The 19,493-nt window shown below is 41.9% G+C and overlaps 1 protein-coding gene across 1 annotated transcript; it reads left to right on the top strand.

Annotated features, from left to right (window-relative positions):
• Nucleotides 1-464: 464 nt before the first annotated feature.
• Nucleotides 465-11,515, top strand: LOC311244174 (2-epi-5-epi-valiolone synthase-like; the record flags this gene model as incomplete). The annotated part of the gene is made up of 5 exons (XM_084333581.1): nucleotides 465-523; nucleotides 2,985-3,618; nucleotides 5,800-6,030; nucleotides 6,415-6,667; nucleotides 10,505-11,515. Coding segments are annotated over 5 exons (1,260 nt in total), but the record flags the coding sequence as incomplete, so codon positions are not given.
• Nucleotides 11,516-19,493: the final 7,978 nt, after the last annotated feature.

Raw genomic sequence — 19,493 nt, forward strand, 5'->3', positions numbered from 1 at the left:
TCTCTCTCTCTCTCTCTCTCTCTCTCTCTCTCTCTCTCTCTCTCTCTCTCTCTCTCTCTCTCTCTCTCTCTCTCTCTCTCTCTCTCTCTCTCTCTCTCTCTCTCTCTCTCTCTCTCTCTCTCTCTCTCTCTCTCTCTTCCTTGCATTGACTTTCATATTTTCCATCATATACCACTTTCTGATTTCATTTCATTGGAAAGAAAAGAATGATAATAAAATAAGAATAAAGTACTTATATCTGCGTTTACAGATGCCAGCCTTCAAGTATCTTAAGGTACAACTGTGTGTGTGTGTGTGTGTGTGTGTGTGTGTGTGGTGGTGGGGTGGGGGGTGGGGGTGGGGGTGGGTGGTGGGCCGGCCAGCCAGCCAGCCAGCCAGAACATGGCAGAAAAAAGAAAAAAATCATGTATTCAAACCAGTTCAGTGTATTCCTAAGTGTATTGCTCTCCTGTGTAGAATGATGTGGTGACTGCAGACTCAGGGAGGAGGCAGAGGAAGTGAGAAAGAGACCCAAGAGTTACAGGTAATGCGATATCATACAGCTTAAAGTGTAGGATAACATCCCTAGTAAAAAAAAAAAAATGCTATAGGAATCTCTATAAGTTTTTGGAACCCTATAGCAATCCTTTAGGATCCCATATGATTAATTGAATAAGTCAAAGAATGTTGAGATTTTTTGTTTGTTCATTCCTATATTGGGTTTAATTTTCAATTAAATAGACAGAAGATAAAGTTGATAGTCATGTTGATTTCTTGCAGTCCATTACAGTTCATTAACTTCAACAGGGTTTTCAAGGTTGGGTATCATTGTGTCATTTAGGGGGTGAACGCAAGGTCATGACCCCACCAGTATCCAAGAATCCTGAATTGTCCCCACCAATAGCTCAACACTTGTCACTTGCGCCTCCTTGAATTACTTGCGCGTGTAACAGGTAGGGCTTTAGCACTCTGCTGAGAAAGGCAGCAACCCGGCCCTACAGCAAAAAAGCTAGTGCTCCGCCCGCGACAGTTCAAAATCAAAATCTGCTTCGTAAAAGGTACACAGTTTACTCAGTTTGAGTAAAATGTACTCAGTTTGAGTCAAATTTACTCTGCGAAATTTACTGTGTATATCGAAGTAGGGAGTGATTGTATACTACAGAGCACATACAAATGTAAGTGTCTGTCAACCTAATAGTGTGCTTGAGACTTTGTGTGGGAGATGGGATTACAGAGAGACAGGACAAGTAACAACTTTTGTATGTTGAGTATCAGAAAACATTGTCACAAGAATAGGGGAAAATATGCCTAGCCTAGTGCGACTCAAGGTTCTTTGGTAGACTATTGCATTGGTTCATTCATTGAAGATGAACGCAATGCGACATCCTTTACTAGGCTCACCCACCAACAGTTCAGGTGCTGAACTGCTGATCCAAATGTATAGGTAAAAAACATATTATGCGTTTTCATCAATAAATACATGGCCAAAATTTTTCGCTTGCACGCTGACGCGCACTCGCTTCCCTTAGGGGCCCATAAGTCAATTCTGTCAGGGGGCCCAGAATCTACAGCTACGCCCTGTGAGCCGGCTGTCCAATATTCTGTCAACATGCTTCCGAATCACGGCCACCATGATGTGCACAATGAAACGGAGTTCAGTCTGGTCCAAGCCAACGGGACCTGGACCCGCGTACAGAGCCAACAGTTGAGCCAGCAGCGGGCTGAGGGAAAGTTATCGCCTGCTAAAATGTAAGTAGGATACTGCATGGATGGAAAGAGATCCATCGAAGATTGCTAGTATTGCAACAGTATGAATAAAAGTAGGATGTATTTTGTAGGAGAGATTGTATGACAGAGTGTGATCTTAAGTCATATCATCTTCCCAGCATGAATCAGTTTAGATGCGTCATTTTTGGTTTTATAATGGTATCACCTGCTCACATTAAAAATCGATCACATGTTCAATAACTTAAAACCGACATAACGCCTATCCTACAATTCAAATGGGTGATATTGATCTGAACACGTTTTTATTTGACCTAATTTACCTAATTAATTTTACATAATTCCAACACAAGATCTGTTATATCTACTAACAGTACAGTATGTTTGCCTGCTTGGCCAGGGAAGGACGAGATACTAGTCTATTTTTAGGCACGGATCACATTTCGGGGTGAAGTATGTGACTGACTGCTTGCAGTTATTCCTGTCACTCTACTCTATAACTATACATCGAGACCATCTGCATACCGAAGGCTTTATGTTTATTGTTTATTGTTTATTAAAAAGGATCCCCATTAGCTGATGCCAATGGCACCAGTTAGTCTTCCTGGGGTCCGAAGTCCCACATATCAATATATACACATACAAATATACATACACATGCACACACACGCACATTATGATGAATTGAAAATGGGGGACCCTGATGTAAACAAGACAAACGTCTTTCTCTGGTCTGCATCCCCTTAACAATTGTACGTATTGAGCCGTACTGTATTGTACCCATTCTGCAATCTGTTAAATAAAAATTTCATTCATTCATTCATTCATTCATTCATTCATACCCCTCCTCCATCATTGTATCCCCCTCCTCCACCATGTATCCCCCTCCTCCACCCATTGCTTTATTGCAGGGGTGTAAAAAGTACCCAGAAATTATACTTAAGTGCGGGTTCATTTTCCATTGATGGGGATTTGATTGGCTGTTTTTAAATAAAGCAAGGCCGCAGGATTAATAACGTTAACGTTGGTTCGGCCAGAAAAACAAATATACTAATTAAAATAGTTGGACCTGCAAGATTTGTACTTTGTACTTTGTAGGTCTGCATTTTAAATGTAAGGAGTAAAAAGTATGTTTTTTTTCCTCTGAAATGTAATTGAGTACAAACCTATACCTATACAAACCTAATAATACTACCTAATAAAACAGTACTTAAGTATTGTAATGAAGTACAATTACTCAAGTACTTTACACCCCTGCTTTATTGTAAATGTGTCCCCAGCTTCGAGAAAGAGTCAGACCATGGAGTCACCTGGACAGTCGTCAGCCCGATCCTCTTCACCTACAGAGTTATCCAGTGCAACGATCTGCTGGACCCCAGGAACGACACACTGTTATGGGGCCACATCGGAGACGAGGAGGAGCTTAAAGCCGTCGCAAGTAACCCCGCGCCCGGCAAGCGCTTCGTCGTCATCGACGAGACCGTCAATCGGCTTTATGGTTCTCGAGTCATCGAGTACTTTGAGGCCCGCAAGATCGTCTACAAGATCCTCCCTCTGGCCACTACAGAGGAGAACAAGTCCATGGAACTAGTCACTAAGATCCTGGAAGAGGTTCATAGTTTCGGTATTGACAGGCGCTCTGAACCTATCATAGCCATCGGCGGAGGGGTCTGCCTGGACGTGGCTGGCCTGGCGGCGTCCCTCTACCGGCGGAGGACGCCTTACATCCGCGTTCCGACCACGCTGCTGGCTTATGTCGACGCCAGTGTGGGGGCAAAAACAGGAGTCAACTTTGCCAACGGCAAAAATAAGCTGGGGGCTTACATCCCGCCGGTGGCGACGTTTCTAGATCGTTCTTTCATCCAAACTGTGCCACGCCGCCAGATCTCCAACGGCATGGCAGAGATGCTGAAGGTGCTCAGTGCATGATGGTGGAGGAATTGGTCTACTAGCTGGAACTACTAAAGGCATGTTGTGATGTGTCTAATATGGTCAAGCTGCTTACAGACCAACACTTTCTAACAGTATAATAATCACAGAAATAGCCATGGTCTTTACCTGCATCACTATGAAAACACACAGCATCCGAACCTTTTAAACACGCCCCAGCCCTATTTACATTTACATTTTGTCATTTAGCTGACGCGTTTATCCAAAGCGACTTACAAGTTTTGTATACGACAAGTCAGCAGGAAGGGCACAACTATTTTTTTTAATGTTTTTGGTAGATTTGTTATTGGTTTTTACTACCGGGCAGTCCGGTAGAGAGAGAGAGAGGAAGAATGGGAGACAGAGCGGGGGAAGACATTCGGCAAAGAACGCTGGGTCCGGGAATCGAACCCGGGGTCGGCTGTGCCGCGACACAGCGCGTTACGTGGTTCACCACTTGGGCGCCCCGGAAGGGCACAACTCTATCAGCTATTCAGCTGAGTAACAATGTTCATTAAAGTGTTCAAACTTGAGTGCTACAGTGTCGAGTGTATGTTAGTATATTAGGAAGAGTGCATGACAGTAGAGGACAGTAAGAAGGTTAGTATTTTTTTATATATTTTTTTCAAATATTGATTAAAGAAGTGTGTCTTTACTTGACGGCGAAATATTGGTCGGGTTTCGGCCGTCCTAACTGTGGTGAGAAGTTCGTTCCACCATTGTGGAGCAAGGACCGACAATATCCGGCTTCTCTTTGATGACCCTCCCAGAGCTCGGACAGGAGTGGGTCTGAGGCGGCCAGAAGACATAGAGCGGAGGGGTCTTGAGGGTGTGTACTTAGAGACCATTGACCAGAGGTAGAGGGGAGCCGTTTCCTTTGCCGCAAGGAAACGGCCCTGAAGCGGATTCATGCGGCGATGGGAAGCCAGTGCAGGTCCCTAAGAAGTGGGGTAACATGGGCTGACTTTGGTAGGTTGGAGATCAGGCGGGCGACTGCATTCTGAACGAGTTGAAGAGGCTTGATGGCGGTTGGTGGTTGGTAGACCAGCAAGCAGTGCATTGCAGTAGTCGAGGCGAGAGATGACTGTTGATTGGACGAGGAGTTGGGTGACTTCTTTTGTCAGGAAGGGGCGGATCCTTCTGACATTGCTCAGGAGGAATCTGCAGGTTCTGGTTGTTGAGGCGATGTGAGCGGAGAAGTTCAGCTGATCGTCGAGGACAACGCCAAGGTTCTTGGCGGCCGGGGACGAAGCCACAGCTACATTCTCCACTGTGATGGAAAGGTCAGTCAGGGGGGAGGATTTGGCCCGGCAGGTGAAGTAACTCTGTTTTGCTTAGGGTCAGTTTGAGGTGGTTGGTCGTCATCCAGGTGGAGATGTCGGACAGACAGGCCGAGATCTGCTCAGAGATATGGATATCTGAGGGAGGAAAGGAGAGTTGAGTATCATTGGCATAGCAATGATACGAGAAGTCATGAGACGTGATAATGTTACCCAGAGATTTGGTGTATAGCGAGAAGAGGAGGGGTCCAAGGGCCGAGCCTTGGGGGCCGACAGGGGGCCGACAGGGTCCCTCTCCATGATACTCTGTAGGAGCGGTCGTCGAGATAGGATGTCAGCCATGCCAGCGCATAGCCAGCCACTCCCATTCCTGCGAGGGATACAAGTAGGATCTTGTGGTTGATTGTGTCGAAGGCTGCAGACAGGTCCAGGAGAATCAGGACAGAGGAGAGGCCCTTCGCTTTTGCTGTGAAGTGAAGAGCCTCTGTGACCGCTATGAGGGCTGTATGAGAAGGCCCATTTCAATCATTCATTAAAGGTAGAAATTGCAATTCCGTCAAACAGTGACCTCTAGGCACTTTGGTCACATTCTTTGTTTTGGTCTGACATGTGGGATGGAATCTAGTAACCTATTATACTATGCATTTCTCCAGACCTCCCTCATCAGAGCCTGAGGTGTCACCCCAGCAGTAGCGACCCACTCTCTATCCCTACTCAACTCCAACCCACACGTCAGACCAAAACAAAACATGTAAACAAAGTGCAATACCAATCAGGGTTCTTTTTCCTAGCAGTCAACCTTGCCTACTGTTTTACCTTTAACTGCAGTTTAGTTTCTACTATGAATCTTTTCCCTAATTATAGTGATTATCTAAATGTGCCTCAGATGGCTCTGATGAAACACAAGGGGCTGTTTGAACTCTTGGAGACGGAGGGCAGGAATTTGCTCGACTCCAAGTTCCAATCCTGCGATGACCCCAGTGGCTCTGACAGCGCCGATGCGTCTACCCGCATCGCCATAGAAACCATGCTGGAGGAACTGGCTCCTAACCTGTGGGAGGATGACCTGGACAGACTGGTGGACTTCGGTCACCTGATCAGCCCTGAATTAGAAATGGTTAAGTATTAAACAACTTTTTTATTTATTTTTTTAAATATTTTTTATGGCATTTTCTGCTTTATTGTGGATAGGACCGTGTCCTGAGCCGGATTCTAACCCAGGACGCTGCGGTTACGCTGAGCGTATACACATGGTGCACCACCGGGGCACCCCGTAATAAACTACTTTTTATTAGGTACACACGCACGCATACAGTACATTCATCCAAATGGAATATAAGCTCAGAGTCTTGACATTTAGCCTTCATCTATGTTGTTGAGATCATGAGATACTATATATTATTATGTGAAACGTGTTGGTAGAGTTTGCGGGAAGAGATCTTTTCCTTCAAACAGAATCGTATCGTTTGTAAACCTGTCTATAACGTCTTCCCTCCTGCAGAGGGTGCTGCCTGCGTTGCTCCACGGGGAGGCGGTGAACATCGACATGTCCTTCATGGTGTACGTGGCCCACCAGAGGGGGCTGCTGAGCCTGGAGGAGAAGGTCCGCATCATCCGGTGCATGACGGGGCTGGAGCTGCCGGTGTGGCACCAGGACTGCTCTCTGGCTCTGGTCAGCAAGGCTCTCCGCGAGCGTCTGAAACACTCCGCCGGGTCCCTGAGGATGCCTCTCCCGACGGGACTGGGATGTGCAGGTAATGTAAGAACCATAGACTTTATAACGCACCACTGTGCCTCACTGCATCACTGAGCACAGGGTGACAGTACTATCTTCCTGGACTTGTACTTTTAACACATTGGGTGCCATGCATTATGGCTCTTTACCACTCTCTGCCAGTGCTGTAAACCTATGGAGTGGCTCACCTTCTTTGCCGGGCTATTTTTTTTTATTTTAATTTTTTTTTTAACTTTGGCCATTCCGCTGGCTCTTCTTGCGTTTATCGCTTTTTTCTCTGGTCAAGAATGACCGACAGAAACAGGTTGAATGGGGGTAGAGATGGGGGGAAGACACTCTGAGAAAGTTACGGCTTTGTCCGGGAATCGAACTTGCTACCCCAGATCCGTGACGAGCACGGTTGTCCCCGGCGCCGAAATAGCGCTCGAGGTACGCGGTGAGCTACTGGAGCTCCCCAGGGCTATAACTTTTTAAATATTATAGCTATATCGACATTACTATGGCCCATTCAACATCGGGTATCTATCGTTCCGGATGTGGGAACGTTATATTTTCCCATTCATACATTGTCGTGTTAGTACCGTCGCGAATATAAGTATGTTTTTAGACTGTATAGCAGTAATTCCTAGAACGCGCGTTATAGGCCCTGACACGTATTATACATTATCGATTGGCGTTTCATCCATATACACGCTATATTAATTATTATTACCTCTGGCCGATGTGTCTGGAGAAAAATAATTCCAATTATTTGACGTCGATCTGCTAGATCCATTTTCCGTTTGTATGACGCAATAAACGCCAAAAGCATATTGATTCTTGTGTCTCGAAAGCGATTCAATGCACTCGAGGTGTGTATATTGATCCACGTAACAACATATCTCTGGCGGAGCTTTTTCCCCGATGCACCGAGCGCCACTTCCGGTTTAGAGTGGAGTGTAACTCGCCCGAAATCCACCAGGTGGCGATATTGAGGCAATGCAATATCAGACAGGGTCCAGCTGGCTCCCGGAGGCTTCCTGGATGAATTATGAATGCCAATAGCGAATAAAATAAATCGATTATATATCGTTCAGGATGTAGGAACGTTTTACTTTTTCATTCACACATTCATACGAAAATACCGTCTAGAGTATAAATATGTTTTTATCGTTTTCTGCAGTATTTCCTAGAACGTGAGATATAGACATAAATGCATATATTAGATTATCAAATTCCATCAACAATATATTAAAAATGTCAACTGTACATGGTCCTAAACGTTATGACTGACCATGCGCGGGTGAACGGAGGGGGGGGGGGGGAGGGGGGTCGTTTATAATTCCGTGACCGACGTTAAATGATTTATGTAGTATGGGTGATATACAGTATTGATCAGAGCAGTTTGTATCGAAAATGATAAACAAAAACGCTGAAACTCACGTCAGTCTCCTCTTACCGTTGGTTGATGAGAGTGGAGCAAACAGATCCCAGTTATGTGATGTGGATCGAGGCGATCCATTTCCGGTTTGTATATTACTAATACACGCCCAAATCATGAAGATTATTGAGTTATGGCAACGATCTATATCCACGGTGTGTGTATTGAGTCCCGCGACCATAAACGAGTGGCCGGATGGAATTAGGGGACGGACCGAGCTGCAACAGGCATTTCCGGTTTGGCAACTCGCCGATCAGCCACCAGGTGGCAGTATTGAAGCATTGCAGAGTTGTGCTGAGTCCCGCAGCATCTGACAAGGCTCTGTGAATGAAATATGAATACCATGGCGAAAAATATGAAATATGATCAGAATAACGCTGTACGCCGTTATTGGCAGAATTCGCATGACCTTGAAACACGTCGTACGCCGTTATTGGCAGAGTGATTAAAAAAAAAAAAAAACATGGATTATTGGAATTTGAGTCAAAGATGTGAGACTGAGCTACTTTCCTGGCATTTACATAAAATATAGCCAATGCTATCCACACACACACATGTGAATAAAAGGCTATTTGCCGAGAATTGCGGCATAGGGTGACTGGAGGGTTAAACCGACATAGTACACATTTACACTTACTGTATATTTCTGTATATTTTTTATTGTATATTTTATATTAGAATGTAACATAGGACATGTTTATCCCGGACCGTATTTTATTCTTAGGCTTATTGTTATTTTTTATTCGTGACTTTTGTTTTGTCTACCTAAATGTTTACTGTTTACTGTGAGCGATTTGTAGTGCCAAATTTCCCTCGGGATGAATAAAGTATTTCTATTCTATTCTATTTTATTCTATTCTATAACACATCCTGTGTGTATTCAAGGACACCATACAAGAAGGAAGGGTCACACGTGGGGGGGGGGGGCGACAGTGGCTCAGGAGGTAGAGCAGTCGTCTGGTAATCTGGAGGTTCCCGGTTTTGATTCCTGCTCCTCCCGGGCAGTGTGTCGAAGTGTCCTTGAGCAAGACACATAACCCCTAACTGCTCCCGATGAGCAGGTTGGCACCTTGCATGGTTGTCGGTGTGTGAATGTGTGAGTGAATGGGTAAAATGTGAGGAACAAAGTGTAAAGCACTTTGGATAAAAGAGATATATAAATGCACCATTTACCATTTTATATAAATGTACCATTTACGTCAGAATACCAGCATTATGTGCTCTGCTTGGTATCCGACTTTGGTGCCCGTTCTATTAAAGCCTGTATTATAATTCAAAATACACCAGCTATCTTCAACATCCACATAAAACACCTCTGCAAGACCTCATTCTATCACCTAAGAAATATCTCCAAACTCTGTCCCACTTTAACCCTGTCAGATGCAGAGAAGCTTGTCCATGCCTTTGTCTCCTCAAGACTGGACTACAGTAACGGACTCTTCATCGGGATTGGCAAGAGCATCCAAAAGCTGCAATACATCCAAAACAGCGCTGCCAGGGTCCTGATGAGAGTCCGTAAACATGAGCACATAACTCCCATCCTCCACTCACTACATTGGCTCCCCGTCTCATCCTGGATCAACTACAAAATCCTGCTGCTCACCCATAACTGCATAAACGGACACGCACCCCTCTACCTACAGGAACTCATCACTCCACAATCCTCCACCCTTACCCTCAGATCTGCAGGTAGCCTGCTTCTTCGGGTCCCCAGTACCAGGCTCTGCACCATGGGGGACCGAGCCTTCTGCACGGCTGCACCACGCCTGTGGAACAGCCTCCCCATCCAGCTGAGGGCACCACAGAGCCTGGACTCCTTTATAGCAGGCCTGAAAACCTTATTTCAAAAGGCCTTTGATTGCTAGCTATTTCTTGTGATTTTATTCTTTCTTGTGCTGTTGTTTTTCATTTTCTGTGTATACTATGTTTTAACTATGTTTTATTTTTATTTAATTTTCATTCTGTCTTTTATTTTATTATTATTAATAATTATTTTTATTTTTTAACTGTTTTAACCCTGTAGCACTTTGGGATCCTAGTGAACGAAAAGTGCACTACAAATCCAATTTATTATCAGAGGAAATATACATCAATCAATATATCAAATGTTAGTTAACAATGCAACAAATTGCCAATGATTCTGATATCCGAGGTAATAACCTGTTTAAACAATTCAACTCAATGTTGGCCGAACTGAAAGTTTCCATACTTGGCACCAATGTGCGTTTACGCGCTACACACAGTGATATGATGACCCTTCCTTCTTTTATAGGTTCCTTGCATGTATTCAGTCAGGTATGTTTCCATAAAGCAACACTATAAAACACTCCTGATGATCAGAGATGTTCAGGTCTATAAATAATTGAGATCAGCGAACACAAGTAAAACACAACATACCTATATCATGTAATAATCAGAGTTTTCTTTCTATTGTAGAAATCTTCCATGATATGAGTGATGATATCCTGTGCCAGGCTTACCACAAATGGAGCGATGAGCTTGCGTCTGTGACCCATTAAAACACCCACGCTGATGGCGACGTCTTCATGCACCACAGACCTCATTTGTATATGATACAAAAGTAAACCACTAATACACAAGTATTCTCATTATGAAGCTTTTTTTTTTTTTTTTTTTACTATTCTAGCCCAAAACCCAAGGATTATGAGTATGAAATTAATTAAAGCAACAATATTAGGCACGACAGCGATAAGAGTGGGAGATTCTAGATTGATATCTTGTGCCTTGGGAAAAAATAAATACATAATTATGAAGAGATGGGCAGGGGTGTAAAGTACTTGAGTAATTCTACTTCGTTACAATACTTAAGTACTGTTTTGGGGGATTTGTACTTTACTCGAGTATTATTAGGTTTGTATACTTTGTACTTTTACTCCATTACATTTCAGAGAAAAAAAACCCATACTTTTTACTCCTTACATTTAAAATGCAGACCTACAAAGTACAAATCTCACAGGTCCAACCATTTTAATTTGTATATTTTAATTGTTTATCTGGCGGAACTAACGTTAACGTTATTAATCCTGCGACCGCAGGTAAACAGCCAATCAAATCCCCATCAATGGAAAATGAACCCGCCCATACCCATGCTGATTGGTCCTTGTGCAACACTAGAAAGCGGGGATCTTTGATTAAACACCTGCTATCAGAAGAATAGACAGTCAGATCCGCATTATGCTGTGGTTAATATTGTGATATTATTCAGGGTACTCCAGTATTCTGTCTTTAATATTGTGATATTATTCAGGGTACTCCAGTATTCTGTCTTTAATATTGTGATATTATTCAGGGTACTCCAGTATTCTGCCTTTAATATTGTGATATTATTCAGGATAATCCAGTATGCTGTGGTTAATATTGTGATATTATTCAGGATACATCATTCTGTTTTTAATATTGTGATATTATTCATGCTGTGATGTGAATGCCGTCCATGTTAGTTTACCTTCAATGGAGAAGTGCATTAAATAATTTTTATGCAAAAAAGGTGTCCTCTGTTCTTTCATTTCAGCATTGTCTATCGCAGAACACATTCAATTGTGGGCAGAGTGTATGCTTGGTTTAATTCCAGCCTTGCCTAAACACCAGCTGATGATTTCACTAATTGGCTCACCTCTTCAACTAACTCACCTGGTGCAATGTATAGTTAAAATGAAAACTTGGCCCACGATGGAATGAGTTTGAGACCCCTGGTCTATCCCTTTCAAAACAAAATTTTACTTTTACTTTTTAGTACTTAAGTACATTTAAAAGTAGGACTTTTACTCAAGTGTGTTTTTAGCCAGATACTTTGACTTTTACTTGAGTCAGATTTTGAGACGGTACCCATACTTTCACTTAAGTATAATTTCTGGGTACTGTGGTATAATATATTGACTCCCCAACTCTCTCATGTAAAGACATTCCCCTCCCCTGTATCTATCCTGTATCCCCCCCTCCCCCAACTGTGGAATAATATATTGAGTCCCCAACTCTCTCATGTAAAGACACTCCCCTCCCCTTCCTCCCCAATCCTGTCCCCCCCCCCCTTTCTCCCCAATCCTGTATCCCCCCCCCCACTTGACCTATCAAATGGGACCACCTCCCCCCCCTATGTAACTATATAATGCTCCTCCCGAGAACAAACCTGGGCCCTCATTCATCAACGTGACGTAGAAACTTCTGCTATCAGAACATGTCCGACTCCTGGATCTGCTGCAACTCCTGCTTTCAGTCCCCCAGTGCTGACCGCAAAATAGCATTAGCTGTCACCACCTGTGGACATATCATCTGCAATGTCTGTTTTAAGAAAGGTAATGTGAGCCAATACTGGGTCTGTTTACTAAGGAACATTAGTGTTGCTCGTTAACGATAATATTCAACTTAATTTGGGTTCATGTGATGAAACTCAAACTGACCTGACTCCGTTCAGCCATGCATTATAAGCTGCACAATGCCCAGCAGGTAAAACGTGAAGAGACAGTGACATCTGGTGGGCCACTTGTAATATTGTAACTGTGATGACTGAAGGAATGCTGATACTTCTTGCACTATGGATCTATGTAATGTACAGTAGTGGAAAGTAAAGTATTTTTTTTTAACTCAAGTACAGTACTGTACTTAAGTACAATTTCGAGCTACTTGTACTTTACGTGAGTATTTTCATACTCATTTACTACTTAGATTTTGCATAGAAAACATCGCCAACCTTGAATGAATGAATGAAACGTTATTAACAGATTGCAGAATGGGTACAATACAGTACTGCTCAATTCAAAACAACTGCTAAGAGGTTACAGTCCAGAAAAATAATTTCGTCTTGTTTAACGTTATATTGGGGTCCCGGTCGCGTGAATACTTTTGGCAGCCCACTTGTCCTTCCGCGTTGCTCTGATTGGCCGAGCGTGCGCATGCGCATGAGCCGCGACAAGCTCCTCAGAAAGGCAGGAATAATAAGCTCCCCTTACCACAATTTATACAAATGGAAGTATTGATTTCGCCGCAACGAATCATTAAAAAGAATATACTGTTAACTGGAATATGTTGTGCCTTTACACATATGTTGGATTATGTAATTGGTTTGTCATGACAAACCAATAAAAAATCGCGAATTAACCGGTGCCTACAACAACACACAGTAACCAATGATGCATGTAGTTACTGTGTGTTGTTGTAGCCACCGGTTAATTTGCGATTTTTTATTGGTTTGTCATGACAAACCAATTACATAATCCAACATATGTGTAAAGGCACAACATATTCTGGTTACTGTGTGTTGTTGTAGCCACCGGTTAATTCGCGATTTTTTATTGGTTTGTCATGACAAACCAATTACATAATCCAACATTCGGCTTAAGATCCAAGTGAATTTAGACCTATATAATTGTCATGACAAATAAGTCCAACAATTTGCCATGAGTTGTTTTCCTATCATCTATAATGGTATGTCTGTCTCAACCTGCAGTGCACTATGGGAGAGGTCTTGATCGTCCCACAACATATCCTGAGAGCTTGTGCCTGTACTAGATCAAGCTGAACCATAAGCATTAAAACCAGAACAAATCAGCCAAACATACATAAAGAGCTTCAATAAAAAATACCCCCACTGAAAGAGTAGCTGTTCATTTGAAAACGTTATCAACTCTTGTGGACATTTGTTTCTGATCTATTAGCAAGGTTACTATAGTTACCAACTATAACCTAAAATCTATAACTATCCCATAAACGGACCAGACCAAACAAGAACAAAGACGGCTATCCCTCATATACCATTGCCCTGTCCTGTGAGTCTTGTTTGTATTGTGGTGGTGGTTGTCTTATTCTAGAAAAATGAGTAGATTGGCTATGCAAAAACGGAACATCATACTGTAAAGAAAAGAAAAGGTTGTTGTAAAATGTGACGAGGTGATTTTGGAAAAGAAAGGGAAAATGTTTTAAATGTTTATGCACATTTTCGTAACCACTGATTTTTTAATTTATTGTCTATGAAAAAGCGGAAATTCATACTGTAAAGAAAAATTGTACATGCAAAAATGTGAAAAAGTGACTTTGGAAAAGAAAAGGAAAATGTCCATGCAAAAATGTAAAAAAAAAATAAGTGACGTTGGAAAAGATGTGAAAAATGAACCAAAATAAAGAATATATAAAATATAAAATTATATATATATAATTTGCGCAAAGGACTGGATGTTGTTTGTTCAGCCCACTCACACCACTGAGAGATTACCTGTAATTTAGCATAGCCTCATAGTATGGCGAACGCAAACAACCTACCTACCTAGAAGACCTGTTTTCTTCACAATTTAATATTAATTTTACAATCTAATGTATTTAAAAAATTTACAAAAAAAAAAATTTACAAGTCAATTATTAATTTGAATATAGAATATTCGTTGACAGCCCTACTTAACAGTAACTGCTCACTACGTCACCCCCGAGTGGAACATGGAAAGCCACGTTCTGCAAACTTTCCCCCACTGTACCGAAATGAACCGTGAACTGCGACTTCAAAACCGAGGTATGTACCGAACCGTGGCTCTTGTGTACCGTTACAACCCTAGTAGGCACATTAACTGTAGGTCAAACTCCCCAAACAAACAAGCACACCATTGATTTAATTGCCCTATAAATCACATACAAAGATCTAACTATTACTCCTCTCTGAACATGAATATAAAACAAGAAGGTGATCTATTAACTGTGTAAACCTTATGCAATATTCATCATTGATATTTGAATACTTGAAATCTGTATGAACTGAGTAGTTAGTATCAAATGAAATAAGATGGAACAGCTCCATGCATTAATTGAATAAACAACAATTTGCTCATTACCAGTATGGTATTGTTTAAATTGTACAGCTTTTTGCACATCTTTGTCAGGGAATTCCAACAATTCTGGACCTGAATGTACCAGTTAATTGTAATCATCTCTCTCTCTTTTTACGTCTAGTCAAGCCAGGTTGTGGAGGAGAGAGACAGGGATGAACAGGCTATAGACTACTTTGCCCATCCTGAGCCTGCTATGATGCAGGTGTTTTACATCACCACCCAAAACAAGATTCAGCCAAGAGGGAGTGAGTACACTGGTCCACTTGTCCATGGCACTTACTACCCAGCTTTGTAGTGGTTTGGGGGAATAGTACAGTAGGTACGCATATTTAAGGGGACCGCAAGGATGGTGTACTGGTGGGTGGTGTCCGACCGATTATGGTGGGCCGGTCTGGGCCAAAAATGCCAGGGCCGATTTTTGGTCCCAGTCTAGCCCTGATCAGGCCTATAAATTACCTTATTATGGCCAAATCATACATCTATGGATTGGGCCAAATCTCCTCTTTCCAATGGCAGAGTTGGAAAGAGTACCACCAGGCGCCCATTACAGGGCAGCAAAGACAGTGAATAAAATCTACTGTAAGTACAGTTACTTTTGTATAATGTCCATAGCTCCGCCATTTTTCACCAGATTGTGACGCGTTCTTTTTGTAGACGTTCACAGAAAGGTAAAGAAACAATATAAGTTGTATTTTATGGCAATAATGTTCAGGTTTGTTTGACCAGTGAGATATAATCACGAAAATCATGTCAATGTTTTCTTTCCATGTCAGCCGGCTGCAGCTTTGACAGTGGCTGGTGTGAACTGGGTAGTGTAGTTTTATGAAATTTCGAAGCCCTGGGTCTCCTCTTTCTTAGGATTACAGCGATTTCATGACAGCATAATTTCCTCGCATCTAAATCATCCGGTTTCCGATGCAATCCGTGGAGATTCTTTTTATTTTATATCTATTATATATAGATTTTCTTTTCATTTGAGTCAAATCTCAGGGTACAAACAGTCTCCCTGCACATCTTAGAAGAGGACGGTCTGACTGGAAGGCCGTGGCAGGGTGAGGACCGGGGTGAGGACCAGAACTGGTTGCGGCTGCTCCACTCTTCATTGTCTCCAGTGGCTCTCCCCTAGGCCATGCAGGCATCAATAAAAATAAACAACCCCTCTCAATAAAATCCAATAAACAATAAAACCCCTAATAAATCTCAGTAAAAGAAAAAAACTCACAATTTGAGGTCCCTAGTATAAACAGGTTTCAGAAATCCAGAGCCAGGCCCACAGGCTGTGAGCCTCAAAGCTATAGTGACATCTTGTGGACCAGCTAGTAATTCCATATTCAGAACTCTGCTACAACAGACCTATGTATAAGATGTTTGGGAGGAGGAGGGCAGGTCCAGCCTCCCCTCTTGGTAAATGGACTGCATTCATGGACAGCATTTTATCCAAAGCGCTTTACAACTTGTGCCTCACATTCACCACTGAGACATTCACACACCAATGGAGGAGACAACCATGCAAGGTGCCAACCTGCTCATCGGGAGCTGTATGTTAGGGGGTAAGTATCTTGCTGTAAGGCCCTCGGTTGCAAAATTACAGCATCACTTTTAGCTATTAAAAAAAAAAGTCTGTAATTTTTAGTCAATGGTTCCTGTTGTTCAGCCTCACAATGCTATTGGATAGTAAATGTGTTTATAGGTCCCACCCTCTGAAGTTGCTAATGTTTTTTTTTAATTTATTTTTTATATTTGGGCTTTACAGGTTTAAGGACACTTGGACAGGAACTGGAATCGAACCGGAAAAACCTTCCGATTACCAGACGAGCGCTCTACCTCCTGAGCCACTGTCTCTTACTAGTTGAAACTATTTAACGTGGGCTAATTCCCCATTTTAACTCTATTATTTGGGGGGAAACATCAACTGAACCCCTGTACTCTGTCACCTACAGCAGCCTAGTATTAATCGTTCAAAGTTAACCTCTAGTAGTGGTTCCTCAGGTAACCCTTTGAAGAGGTTCTTTGAAGAATCTACAGGGGTTCCCCCCCAGTTTCAGTTTGAAGAACCCCTATGCTATAGGTTCCTTGAGGATCTTTTCATTCAGTCCACATTGCCCTCCACTGATGAGGCTGCATCTAACAAGCTTTATGTTATTGTACATTCACTGCTGCAAGAACCCAATTGCAGGGTGTAAAAAGTACCCAAAAATGATATTTAAGTGAAAGTATGGGTACCGTCTCAAAATCGTACTCAAGTAAAAGTCAGAGTATCTGGCTAAAAACACACTTGAGTAAAAGTCAAAACGTTTCTACTTTTAAATGTAAATGTAAATGTAAAAACTTTTCATGGAGATAGGGCCATGGGTGCTCGTCTTGTCCGTCCACGCCGACCGTTTCGTCCTCTTCATCACTCGTACTATCGTTTGTGGCCATCTTCTGTAGCTTGTCACTCTGACTGTCTATTCTTCTGATAGCAGGTGTTTAATCAAAGATCCTCGCTTTCTAGTCTTGCACAAGGACCAATCAGCATGGGTATGGGCGGGTTAATTTTCCATTGATGGAGATTTGATTGGCTGTTTTTAAATAAAGTGCGGCCGCAGGATTAATAACGTTACCGTTAGTTCAGCCAGAGAAACAAATAACTAATTAAAATGGTTGGACCTGCAAGATTTGTACTTTGTAGGTCTGCATTTTAAATGTAAGGAGTAAATAGTATGTTTTTTTTTCTCTGAAATGTAATTGAGTAAAAGTATACAGTATACAAACCTAATAATACTAGAGTAAAGTACAAATCCCCAAAAACAGTACTTAAGTATTGTAACAAAGTACAATTACTCAAGTACTTTACACCCCTGATCAAATGTAAGGAATAACAAGACACCTTTGAGCTTTAATTTTACTTATTTGATACAGATTGTATTGTTGATCCGGTTGTAAATTAAAACAAATTTTCTTTTTTTAAGACTATGAGTCAGGACCTAAATTGGCCATGGGCTTAATTATGGTGCGGTCCGACAGTACAAAATAGGAGCAACATTTTTTTTCTTCACAAAACTGAGATGAGGCGTTACATTTCCTGTTTAAAGATGCCGTTAGTGGTATTTTGTTAAAATAAGTGTTAAATAGCTCTACATTCTGACAGACATCACTGATAGTGTTTGGTCAGTAACCTGGTTCTCTCAGTCCCTCTATTCTGCAGTAAACACTAAACACATTTCCTGGTATCCCGTTCCCACTTTATCCTAGATATTTGTACTTATTTCTTATTACTTAAGAAATGTCCAAGCCAAATTAGATGGCAGATTATTTAATTTGTTTCAAACACACTGTTATGGTTTGTATAGCGACCCCAATTGCACGACACAGACAGGTAATCAGAGTTAGCCAAAACAAGGGCATGATTTATTATGCACAAAAAAGCGGCACTGAACCTTTAAGGGGAAAAAACACTAAAGTCCATGAACACAAAATAAGGCGGCACTGTGCTTTTAAAGGGCGAACAGGCAGGAATCCTCTAGCACACAGGCAAAAAGGTACACAGGAAATCTTCCAGAAACACGGGCAAAAGTACACAGGGGCGGGGCTAGGGGGTGGCTAGTTGGGCTCAATGTTTTCTGAAAAGCCCCGAATCTATTTAAAAAATATATATATATTATTATTATAAATACTTATTTTATTATAATTTTTCATTGTTACATGAAAATATGTTTGCACCAGATTTAGCAGAAGCTAATTTCCATCTGTAGTCTATCCAGCTGCTAACTGTATTTGAGTGAGTTAAGTCTTGGTGTTATGGTAGACTCAGACCTAAGCTTTAAATCACAATCAACAAGTTGACAAAAACATAATTCTTCCACCTTAGAAAGATAGATAAAGTACGGCCATTTATAAATCAAAAGGACGCTGAAAACCAGATCCATGCCTTTATCTCAAGCCGACTCGACTACTGTAATGCACTCCTTACCGGCCTCCCGGAAAAATACGATGATAACTATTTTATTGCAATGCACTATTGCATTATTTTATTCTATTTTACTAACTATTTTATTGCACTGCACTATTTTACTTTGTATCAGTGATAATCAAACCGTAAACAAAGACGCATATTAACACTTTCAGCGCCAGCTGGCGCTGTTTACTGTTACTGTTGAAAGGCCAGCGCCTTTTAACATGGGGATACGTGACTGTGTTTGCAGGCCTAAAGCTATATTATATATTATAGCTATGGATCTAATAATATAGTCGATTGTCATTGAGTTTCTTCCGGTCAAGATGCAAAAAACAGATAATTTTTTCATCCATACATTTCCGTTTTATACCGTCGTGAATATGAGTGTAGTTTCAGGGTGGTCTGGTGTAATTTCCAAAATGACAGACACCAAGCCACATCGTTTCAAATTGAGTGCAATAGCGGCTGCAAGGTGTTAGGCGGCGGTATTGGACTTTTGAGATTTCAGACCCATCCCCAGTGATAACACAGGCTGCCGGCATGTCTTTATGAATGGAAATATCGAATAAAAGAAACAACGATGAAAACCCCACTATACTCGGGGGTCCTGGCTCTCAACGTTCGGCGAGTTAACCCTAGATCTTAGATCCTAATATGA

Source organism: Notolepis coatsorum, assembly GCF_963971535.1.
Source record: "Notolepis coatsorum genome assembly, chromosome: 17".
NCBI classification, from domain to species: Eukaryota; Metazoa; Chordata; class Actinopteri; order Aulopiformes; family Paralepididae; genus Notolepis; species Notolepis coatsorum.